This window comes from Silurus meridionalis, chromosome 8 (assembly GCF_014805685.1).
Source record: "Silurus meridionalis isolate SWU-2019-XX chromosome 8, ASM1480568v1, whole genome shotgun sequence".
Lineage (NCBI taxonomy): Eukaryota > Metazoa > Chordata > Actinopteri > Siluriformes > Siluridae > Silurus > Silurus meridionalis.
The window spans coordinates 17,869,630-17,882,053 of NC_060891.1; the positions used below are offsets into that span (position 1 = coordinate 17,869,630).

Here is a 12,424-nt window from a genome sequence, read left to right on the forward strand (position 1 = left end):
CGGTTTAGATTCTGCTCAACATATAGCCTCCTCTGCAGCTTTATGTAACAGTATTGCAGTGCTCTTCTCATCGCTCTATCCCACACATTATAAGGTCAGAGGACATTATCTAAACTTCCACTGAACTTTTAATCAAAGCAGAAACTATATAAATGTGTAACATAGATGATTTATAAGAGGGTTTTTCAGGTAATGACTTTTTGAGAAAAGTTTTAAAACATCTTAAACATGCATTATAATTTAACCAAAACACACACACACACACACACAATGAACTATTGCACCACACATTGACCTGAATGTCTGTTTAATCTCTAAGATGACATCAACATGTGTATGTTTTGGTATAGTATAAAACATGACACTGGTATAGAATGTATGACAAAAACACGATTAACAGTTTATATACCAAATTTCAACAGTCAATAGTATAAAATGTTTACAACAGACTGCCATAGCAACACTCAAACATTGCATATATCTATGTCAACTGAACTTCTTCAGGATTACTGGAAAAAGTCGATGTAATTGATTAAGTGCTATCAAATTTGAAATCATATCCATGTTCATTGCTTTTGAAATAACTTGTGTATATATTTAGCAAAATTCGCACAAATAAAACAGCAGATGCTAATCCGATCAAACATCCATAAAAACCCAACAAATACAAACACTATTTTTTAAGCTTTACTTATCCAATTGAAGAGGCCTGTGTAAAACATGAGACTACACTGCAATATAAACAGACCTGTAAAACACAACATACCTTTTTTTTTTTTCTAAACTGGAGCTCCAAAATCGATCAGAATACCTCCTGTGCAAGTTATCACTCACAAATATGCCAAAAGAGCAGCATGAAAAATGGGAATGAGACAATTAACACATTAATCTGGAACGATTTGTGCAGGTGTTTTAAACTCTCCAGTATTAAGTACCCCCTTCCACCAAGCCATACCTCCTTTCACGTTTGTGGGGCTCCCTGACCTTCTGTCAAGTTCAATGGAGAATGCTTTGATTTCATTAATGTAAAATAAAATAGAACATTTGTGTTTAACCTGACTAACATCAGTTAACTACAGTTATCAGGAATGCTGACAAAAACTTTTCAGGTAGATTCAGGGTTAAATCTAATCATTTGTATGCTTTCCCTCAGGGAACTGTGCTTAAATATGGCAAAAAAAAAATTAAATGCTAGTTGTGTGGATAAATTATTTAAAATAATTATAATAAATAATAACCAACTAATAATAACAAAATGTAGAACTGCCAGACTGACTCCAATTACCAGGTACATGCGTTACAGAGTAAACACACTAATGCTGCATACTGTTCTTACAGGACTTTTTTGTTGAGAATATGCCATTAGGAATTGGCTACTCTCCAAAAGCAAATCGGATTCAGAAAGATTTAGCTGAAAAATACGCCAACAAAGTGTTCACATCATTTGATAAAATTCTGTATTATTGCAAAGCTCTTTTGTTGTTGCTGGTTTGGTGTAGTTCTGGTGATTATGGTGTACTAAATGTTACAATGAACTGTAATTGATCTAGAATAACCTAGAAAAACAGAAATCTAGAGGTACTATGCATTGTTGGTAAGCTTTTTAAAGACATGCATAAGGGAGAGTCAGATTCTGCTAGGAAGGATTAAGCTCAACAGCAGCAAGATGTTTCTGACTGCACAGATGAGAATATTACGACACCGTTTTACATTTGCCTGAAACCGGAAATGGTTAAAATACTTGGCTTCCTGTTGGTTCTAAAGACTTTCTTGTGATTTGCCTAAGCAGCAAGCAGGGTAAAAATCAAAATCGCACAAGCCTACTTGGAATAACAGTAAAGGTCTGACATCACCATTAAAAAATACTTTTGATTATTTCATTCTGATTGTTCAACTACATTGTCTCAATTTCAATTCATCAAATGCATTAAACCTATTTGGATAAGGACTCTATTCTCAACAGTTCCATTTAAACCTCTGATTCTATTTTATAATACTTAAGCAATTAACTCATGAAACAACTCCGTAAGCATCATACAAAACCACAATTCTTAATGTCATCCAAAATGGTTTGTAAAGCACAACCAGAGGGTCTGTGATGTTCTAGTTTTATTACAAATGGTGGAAACCAGCAGCCACCACTACCAAACAGTTTGCCTGGAAAATGATATCAGTAACAATCTAATAACAGTTACAATACACATGTACATGTTTAAATACTGTGCTCAAATCCTGGAATCCTGAAATCTGTTTAACAAATCTGTTGAGTTAAATGTTTCCTCGACTGCAAAAAAAAAAAAAAAAAAAAAAAGTGAAAACCCCTGATGTGGAACAATCCACTGCAATAATCTATAATTCACGATGATGATTCTCCTTACACTCAGAGTGCCGTTTGCATCAGATGCCTTCGTTGACTTTCACTAAAATCGCTTTTACAAAGCAGTATTTTACCCTGGAATGTAAAAGCATGCACGCGCCACAAAAAAAACTAAAAACATTTTAATCAACAACGGCGTAAAAACACGATTGCAGCAATAATTGTAAATGTACATCCAAATTGCAAAATACAAATATTAAACAAGTTTCTAAAGATTCATAGATAGATAGATAGATAGATAGATAGATAGATAAATCATTTGCTGTGAAATAGATCCTTGGCAGATAACTTATGATAACTGTTAACTTATGTTGTTTGCAATAGCACCTTGGTCCTGGATAAACTTTTTTTTTTGTTTCGTTTCACTGTGTACTGCACTGTATACTGCACTGTATATGGTTGAAATAATAAAGTCTATTTGACTTGACAAAATAGTTTTGTTTATAAGCAAAAGATTTCTCGTAATTTATACACAAAAATACTGGAATACCTAGGTGGGCTTTGACAAAAACAGAAAAACACAGAAAGAAGAAATGTGTTCAGCACTTACAGTGCTGTATTTAGCTTTGCTGTGGAGTTTCTGTATTTTGGTATGAAGGGCATTTCAGATTTCCAGCCTGTACAGTGTTATGTAGCTTCTGGACTATTTGAACCTTGAGGTTTCCTCTTCCTCATTGTAACTTGTGCACTGCCACCAGCTGCAGCTTCAGTGCCAGGGCTTCCTTCCTCTTCAGTGAACTCCTCCTCTTCACCAGACACCCTCTCACTCTCATTGTCCAAGTCAGATGTGTGCTTCTCCTCTATCAGAGTGTCGTCCACTTCATCCTCAGAGCCATCATCCTTTTGAAGTACAACTGGACAGACAGAAACAGTAGTGGTTAGAGCAAAAGGGTCAAACTTCAGAGGTGACAACACTGCAGGCAGAGAGAAGAAGCTGAATTGATCATTTAAAAAAGACAACTGGATGGATCCATGCTAACAAATTTTAATTGCTAATCATAAACAAACAAGTGTTGTATCTCATGTAGGCTGACTAAAGTTTGATATCAATATGTTTTATTATTTTTCAGTCTGCAGTTTAATCCATGTCAAATGTTGCACAACTAAAAATGGTGGACAATAAAGAAATATGTTTTTCTAGATCAGAGCAATAGTATGAAATCTTGCTCTTTACACTTTTACTCCAGCATTTTATCAAAAGAAATACAAATCAAATTAACTTGTCCAGTGTACAGTCTTCATGGTGCAATTTATTAAATAGTGATTTAATATTTTATGCTTTGTCTATCAACAAGGTTAAAAAGCAACAAAAATGTGTTTTGTGACAGTTACAGTATTTAGCCGCAGCAAAAAAAAAAATTCTGAAACCAAATAAACTATATTTACACTACACATACATCTTTTTAGGTTCAAAAAATTGCAGGTCAAAGTTTACCCAGATAAGTAGAGTGCAGAGCAAACATGCTGCTTTCAAATGCACATACTTAACACACGTACCATCTCTTTCAGTGTACTGGCCAGAAATGCATGGTGTCTATTATCAGATGTTATATTGTAATTGTGGCAAGGAAAAAAAAAAAAGATATGCAATACAAGTATGACAAAATGAAAAAAAATATATACAGCTCTCTTTAAGAGTGCTGCATCAGCACAACCAGTCAGTCACCACAATATAGTTGGGCTTAAAAATTAGGGGTTTTTTTTGGCACTGTTTATTGGAACCCACGGATTGGATTTATAAAATCATTAACAAATTGTGTGTCAGGGTTTCTGCAATTTATGACTTTAAGACCATTTCAAGAATAAAATTTAAGACCTATATCACAACATCAAGAATCACACACAAATACATTGTTAGTAACTGGTCTTAACCAAGTCCTAAATTCATTTTTTTCTAAACCGCTAAACTTGCACTTTCCCATAGCCTAAAGATAAAATACGTTTTATGTATAATCCAAAAGAAATGCGCTCCAATAACAGAGAGGTGATTGGTGGTTGCATTTTGGTCTCATTTGTAGTAATACAGCAAATTATATTTGGACTAGTGAAAGAAAGAAATAGACCACCGCAAAAACTTAAATAAACCTATTCGGAAGTGCTGTGGGAACATATCAATGAGCATTATATGTAGGGTTACATGGACATTGGAAAATTAAGACCTTTTTACATTTTAGGCTTTTTATGACTTTGCAGAAACCTAGGGTCCCTGGTGGTCTAGTGGTTAGGATGCGGCGCTCTCACCGCTACTCTTAGTGCTGGTCCCAAGCCCGGATAAATGGGGAGGGGTTGTGTTAGGAAGAACATCCAGCATAAAAACATGTGCCAAATCAAACATGCGGAGGATCCGCTGTGGCGACCCCTAACGGGAGAAGCCGAAAGAAAGTTTATGACTTTGCAGAAACCCTGTGTGTGTGTGTGTGTGTGTGTGTGTGTGTGTGTGTGTGTGTGTGTGTGTGTGTGTGTAAGTGTAAAGGTATTATAATCCACTGTTCAAAGCAGTATTCTTGAGCAAAAACAGAATGGCCAACCACTTATCAGCAGTAAGAGTTAGAAGACCAAATTGAAATATTCAAAAAAGTAAATTTCTTGACCAATATGATTAACTGCTACCAAAGTAACCGGCACAGAAGCCGAAAGTGTGGATACAGGTGTCTTTGCTACATGGTGAAGGGAGTGTTATAGCTTGAGTTTGCATGGCTGCTTCTGGAAAGACTAATCCAAACTTCACTAATCTTTACTGATGATGTAACTTATGATGCAGCAGCAGAATGAATTCAGAGGTCTACAGAAACATTCTGTCTGCCAAATCATTGTGAAATCCATAAAAATCTAATTAAGAGGAACTTCAGACTGTAACACAAAGCACACTGACAACACAACAGTCATCAGAGGGGAAAAGTGAATGGTTTTAGACTGGCTAAGTCAATCTTACAAAGGTGCCAGTGGCATTACCAGCATGTGCCAGCAAAATAATATTAAAATCAACAGTGGTTGGGTTTTCAGCATAAGATGTTGTTAGACCCAGACGAGTCTGCTTTTGGACTCATTTGACAATATCAATTTACAAAAAAAATCTAAAAATGGATACAGCTGTACCAAGATAGGAAAAGTAGCCCCTGTAAGCATACCATTAATTTTAACATATGGTGCAAATTATATTATCCACCTTACCAGACTTATCCTCTTTGTACTTTGGCCGTGATGGGCAAATGCAGTCTGCGATCAGCACCAGCATCTGTTAGAAATGCAGAGAACATTTAGGAGTACTGGCAAAAGTTCTACAATGTAAGACTCCAGTTCCACCCACTTTATTCCCAATCGTGCAATACAATAGATAATGATTACACAACCAAGAGTTGTATAACACTCTTGCTGAACACCTTTATTTTCTTGCATAATTCCTAATGTCGCCAGTCATTATCTTTTTGCTAGGTGATAGAACGATCATAAAACGGTACATTCTTCCGAACATAAATGCAGAGGGGAACAAAAGAAACTTTTAAAAGGGTTCTTTTAAGGACCTGTGGAAAAGTTATGCATGAAAAACCGTCACTAAACAATAGGACCATGCATCATAGCCATTTTTATTTCACAAAGCTTAATTTCAGTAGTTTTAACTTACCAGGCCAAGGAGAAGGCCCAGGAACAGCGTGATGATGGCAAAGATTACATAAGAGCCCCACGATGGAATCCCAAGAGTGTTGGTTAGGTAGGTGTGTATTTGCTGGATTGGAAAAAACAAAAACAAAAAACAATATACCAAAGATGATTTTCTGGCACAAAAATGACAGTCTAGGTAATTCTCGATTTCGAAGGGTTTATAAATGGAAATTTATCCCGCAGCACTGTGGTACATGATTCCCAAATCTTGTAGAAAACTCTGGCAGCAACTATCACACTAGTACCAACTGCAATATAAATGCGACAAGTTTATACTAATATGATGTGCTCACTCTAGCATGCTTTTCACCCCCTATATTAATCTGTATTTCACACAGACTTGCCGAGTTAATGCTCAACGTAAAACCTAAAATATATCCAATCCAATTAGACATGTTTCTTGAATATGTATTTAAAAAAAAAAAAAAAAAAAAAAAAAAAAAAAAACACACTACAGTCAGTTGTTCCTTTTTGCTTTTCACATTGGGAAGGTTTAAGGACATTGAACTTTGTAGTTTCAATGACTGTTTTAGGAATGAATTTGTCTAGCAGATGGTCTGTGACATGTATGTATAAATGCATAAATGAATGCATGAAAGCATACGTAAACTCAAAATCAAATCAAACTGCTGCAACAGTTCAGGGGATGATGTTATAGGAAAAGAAACAACTTTGCAGTGATCTGCATTGCACAAAATTTTTCCCCTTACAACAGCATTTTTGATGATGTTCTTTTTTTCTTTACGATATATAAACATCCTACCCGAATCCACACAGAGAGCCGGAACAGACCAGCCATGCCCGACATCCTGAATAAAACAAACAAAACAAAAACATCCAAAATATCTCTATAAAATGGTAAAAACAGCAAATTTTTTTAAAATACAATAAATAAAATACATCTCTGTTTTGTTCATTCAGTACACTGAGACCATCTAAATGCTAAAAACTCTCTAACATAAGATATGCACAAAGGAATGTGTGTGTTTTACAAGATGGATGATGGCGATTTCCATCCTGGCAATGGCTCTACGGCTTCCCACTTCTTTTGAATGACGTAAGCTTGGATATCGTCAATGGTCCTTGATGACATGTATCTTCTGAAACTTCCATCTTTTGCACTGCAACAGACAGTAAATGAACACTTGTTCACAGACTGTAAAACAAGGTGTGATTATAATCCATAGAGAGCCAGTCAAGCTGATATAAACTGAAAACAAAGCAGGCTGATGAGTGATCGCTCTCCCTAAGGAGAGTGAGCCAATGGTGTATTGTTTATACACTCTGAACGCATTGTGTGCTACCTGACAATTTCTTCCATTTAACAAATAAATGTAAGTTAGTTTAATCGTTACTTCCTGTATTAAAACTGCAAGAAACTAAAGACTGAGTGCTACGTAATACACATTCAGAGAAAATTCAAGGCTCTGTTCCAAACCACATATTGCACACTAATTTTTATAGATGTAACAAATAATATTATGTAATTCTGTGCCAGCTGTTTTAATTTAGTCTAGTAGTGTACATGCTGTGGCACACACGCTTTTACCTCATAGACCAAAACACTTAAAGACTTTCTCTGCTGCGTTATATTACCTTACATTACCTTATAAAGTGTTTATAGTAAATCCTACACACTAAAACATACGTTATTTGAAACGAAACGTTACCAAATCAGGTTGGTTTCTTTTAAAGCACTTTTTCAATTTAAGTAAAATGGCTTTGCATTGTGACCATCATACATCATTAAAAACGGCAATCTCTGTAGACTTACTGAAAGATAGTCGGTAGTGAGGTGACCAGAAACCGCCCACTCAGGCCTGCAGACAAGAACACCACAGGGCAGGAGAGAGATAGAGACAGAGAGAATTATTACAGAGATATATATATATATATATATATAGCAGTTTGTGCAGTGCAGCTGCAGGTTCCACAGGCTCATCTCCTGAGTGTGGGAGTTTCGTACTGCTTCAATGGGAAAAACGTAATACAAGTAAAGTAACTCGGATTTTTGATAGTGAACTGAAGCAGCGCTTTTATTTTCACCAAACAGCTGAGGTCTCTGCAGACATTCATCTTATAAAAGCAGTGTGTTAGAGGCAGCTTTAAGAGACATCATGTCACAATAAAAGAAGGACGTCTTCCTCCTTTTCTCTTTCACACCTCAAAATGTGCACATGTGTTCCTCAGGATTTCTTACTGGTATTATAATGGTTGAGCTACAACAAATAATGAACAACGAAGTGTGCTGTTGCAAGAAAATAATTAGTGCGATACGGCCTATGTTTCAATATTAGCTACACAAGACTTCCTGTATACAAAAATCTTCACAATATAAACATTTACACTGTGTTTCTCTTGTTAAATAACAACACATTTTACTTAGTTATTTGGACTTTATGATTATAAGAATTATTTGCAATAGAAGACAGGATGAATTGTGTGTTACTATAGGAACAATAATTTATTATAATAAGGGTGTTAGAAACCTCCAGGCAGCCGACAATACTGCCAGAGCCGTGCGGTGAGAAAGAAGATTTTTATCAACGCCTTCTGAGCAACCGGATTCAAGAATTCTCCGGCACCGTGGTAAAATAATCAATTATTTGAACACAGAATAATTTATACTGTATAATCAGGGTGAGATATACATTTTTTTTGCCTTTGGTTTTTAAGTCTGAAGCAAAACAACCATCACTGGGCTGCTGTTACGAATTTGTATGCCACTTCCATGTCCTTCACAAATGTCCCCCACTGCTCCTCCCCCAGGTTAGTATTTACCAAGGTTATTCAGTGTCATTTTGATCGAATGGTTTTAACACGCAGTTGACCTGAGCTTTCTATTTTAAACACACACACACACACACACACACACTGATAAGTAGACCACAATGTCTAACTGACCAAATAAGCCTCAAAATAACAATCAGATTTTAACTGAGCATAGTAATGTAAGGTTTGTAATACACTAATGAGCTCAACTAATAAGGCCCACAATGAGAAGACCAAAATAAGCCCATAACCTTCCCAATAATAATGCTCAATATATTTTGAGTGTCTGTTTTCAACAAAGATGACCTACAAACAATACAGAGTAATTTTGAAAAAGGATAAAATTAGTCACAGAAGTGGGTGACAGAGAAACCTTGTAACTTCACACAACCTGCTACATTGCCTAATAAATTCAATCACTGGTAAGCAAAAAAAAAAAAAAAAAAAGAAAGAAAGAAAGAAAGAAAGAAAGAAAGAAAAGTTAAAAAAGATATTGAGGAGGTCACATGACAAACCACAGAAGGCAGTCTGAAGAATAAAAGAAAGATTATTGTCACAAAAATCCCTGCAAAATGTAAACATATATATATATATATATATATATATATATATATATATATATATATATAAAAAGCCAATTCAGCATGCTTTTAATAATAAGGCCATCACAAGGTCCTACAAAAAATAATAATGATTATATTACATATACAAACCACAGCTATTGATTATTGGGGATGATCTCATGTAATCCTAAACATAGAGTTACAACAGTACACTAGGTTAAGTCTGAACAATATGATATAGATTTTGTTTTAGAAACAGATGTTTCACTTTTTTTTTTTTTTTTGCCATAAACTATAAATCTCTTAATGGAGTGCCACATATTGTGCATTGTTCACAAAACCACATATTGCAATACTGCATCAAGACATGAAGTATTGTGATATATAAGTAAAGGAGTTTTTAATTGAGCAAAGAATAAAATGTTAACATAAAGCAGCAAGCAATATAAGTTCATAAGAAATAGCATTCCAATGTTAAATATGATTTAATGCATAAATAAAATATCACTTTTGACTTGTGTTCGCTTGTTTTAATGTCTTTTCACAAACAAAAATTACATGTTGGGCATTTTAAAGTGACATTGTGATTATTTATAAGGTGTCAACAGGTTATTCATACCAACAAAGTTTTTAGGCTTGAAATTAATTTTGGCATGAGTAAGTCTTATGTTTACAGAAACTTAAGCATGACGATGACTGCTGATACTATTTACATATATCCTTAATAGAGTCATTTGTAGCTAAGGCTTGAAATAAATAACCACCATGTCACCCCAGTGGCTCAGTAAGTCAGAACTTTGTATGACTGTCTGTGGAACAAAAACTGTCATGTAAACACATCTCCATTACTTTGGTATCTCATGGCCGCAACATGATATTCTGTGCCAGTGCCATACTCAAGTCAAGTCAAGTAAAGTCAAGAAGCTTTTATTGTCTTTTCAACCATATATAGCTGACGAAGTACACAGTAAAATCATCATCTTGTGGGTTCAAAATATTAACCATTGACCTCAAATTATGAATTTCATAAAACATAACCCTCAGATCACAACGGCAACATTAAGCATGTCCCATTTACACAGAGTATAAAAGAGTTAATGTGGCCAATCTGGCAACCTCAGTCACACAGTTCAGTGACAGGACTGAAACTCCAGAGGCCTGTCCTCTTATCCTGCTATAAGCCTGCTTGCAAACCCGACAGGTAATGAAATGACAAACCTGGTTGTTGTGTGACATCAACATTTCCCACAAAGATTCCAAGACTTTGGCTCAGTTTGGCGAAAGCCTCCCAGTCCGCCTGAATGTGCTGACATGCTGGACACCACGGGGCGTAGCTGAGGGCAAACAAAACAGCCCTGTTACCACCAGCTGCCAATGTTCTCACATTAAACCAGAAAGCAGTGTGCACAATTATACAATAATACCCTCAGAAAGATGAGACAATAGCCCTAGCTATAACATGCACACATGGGATTTATAGTAACTAGCACGGTATGCTAGCTCATGCATGTGAAGTGCTTGCACGAATGCAATATTATTTGCAGTAAAATGGATCAGTGACAATATGACAAACTACAGCACTTCCGCTCTGTGGATGTAAAATTAAAAACCGTGCCACCGTGGGCGTGTGGTGCCAATAACTAAAACAATCCGTGATTAAACCTGTGCTGTCAGGCTAATACTGATTAATACTGATAATCAATAAGCAATGATAACCCTACTCACAATTTTAACATCCACTCGCCCTCCAGAATAAGGGTCCAGTTGGCATCAGCGACTGTCAGCACGCTGCTCTCGGGCTGGGCGCAGACATTTTGGAGCTGCGCTGTTAAAACAGTTAAAACCGAACCGAACCAAAACATATTTCCTAAAAGCTTCAGCTGCCGTGAACGCCCTCGCCCCGCCATATTGCCAGCACATATGCTTGTATGATTGTCAGAGACCTGAAATGCCTCGCCCTCCTTTTTTAAGGTAGACCCTAGTGTCAGTATTAACGCGCCTTGTGCAAATTTCTGGTTACTTTGGAACTCAATGTGGTGCTATCGGGTTGGTTGTAATGGTTCCCATGTCGTTTGGCATCAGAATGTCCCGCCTAAGCTTTAGCAAACGCGCCACTTTCAGTTTGAATCCTCCAGTTGTGTTTGTAGGCCACACCCCCGCTCGCTGCTGATTGGCTAGAAAACAATATTGACGGTCCTTATTATTACCCTAATAAAAGATCTACTGTATCTAGTACAGTGCTGGAATGGAGTCGTCTTATGGGTGGGTCTCCAGTTGTGTAACTAAAATAATCTTGGGGACCCCACCCCCAAGTCTATTTATTACTTGTCATGGGGAATCCCTAATGCCTTATGGGGTCCCGGAACCCCCCTCCTCAATTTGAACATTGATTCTAGTATTGTAAAATTCAAATTTCAAAGATCTAAAAATCTTTATATACTATAAACACAAAGTTTACTACACACCCAAGCACACTAAAGCAGGACTACAGTTTTCATGAACAGTTCTGCATTTAAGCCCCATCAGTAAACACACATCTCAACAATGATAAAGCTATAATTAACGGACATCTGGTTACACCCAGATGAGGATGGGTTCCCTTTTGAGACTGGTTTCTCTCAAGGTTTCTTCCTTTTACTATCTTAGGGAGTATTTCCTTGCCGCTGGCTTGTTCATTAGAAATAAACTTATAGGCGCTAAACGTATAAATTAACATTTTATAACCTCTTTATTTTTGTAAAACTGCTTTAGGATTTAAACATTTCTGTTAGGCTATATATATATATATATATATATATATATATATATATATAACATTAGTTTATGCATATCATTTAATGTCTTTTTCTCATTTAAAACATATGACAGCAACTTAAAAATAATTTCTGGTATATTGGTAATAAAACGTGACATTTTGTTTGCTCCAGTGAATGTTACAGAGGCAAAGCATTGACACTTTATATGTGCCGGTGTCACACTTAAAATTACTTTTCATTTGGATTTAAACCCAAGTAGACATGGCCTAAACCATGACATGGCCTAAACCATGGCC

At 36.0% G+C, this 12,424-nt stretch overlaps 1 protein-coding gene across 1 annotated transcript; it reads right to left on the reverse strand.

The window, feature by feature from the left end:
* Positions 1-290: 290 nt before the first annotated feature.
* On the reverse strand, positions 291-11,514 carry tmx4 (thioredoxin-related transmembrane protein 4). Its single transcript, XM_046855079.1, has 8 exons — positions 11,098-11,514; positions 10,591-10,706; positions 7,812-7,857; positions 7,030-7,158; positions 6,801-6,846; positions 6,000-6,101; positions 5,549-5,612; positions 291-3,231 (listed from the first exon to the last, which is right to left on the reverse strand). Exons 1-8 carry the CDS (start codon positions 11,277-11,279, stop codon positions 3,005-3,007), a joined length of 912 nt encoding a protein of 303 aa, XP_046711035.1. The 5' UTR covers positions 11,280-11,514; the 3' UTR covers positions 291-3,004.
* Between the last annotated feature and the right edge of the window lie 910 nt (positions 11,515-12,424).

Bases quoted from the DNA above. Each gene is read 5' to 3' on its own strand.
- tmx4 (XM_046855079.1), bottom strand. From the start codon at position 11,279: ATGGCGGGGCGAGGGCGTTCACGGCAGCTGAAGCTTTTAGGAAATATG. The intron at 7,858-10,590 runs GTTTGTCATTTC...TCTTGTCTGCAG, and splicing joins TGATGTCACACAACAACCAG to GCCTGAGTGGGCGGTTTCTG. The intron at 6,847-7,029 runs GTAAAACACACA...TGTTTTATTCAG, and splicing joins AAATCGCCATCATCCATCTT to GATGTCGGGCATGGCTGGTC.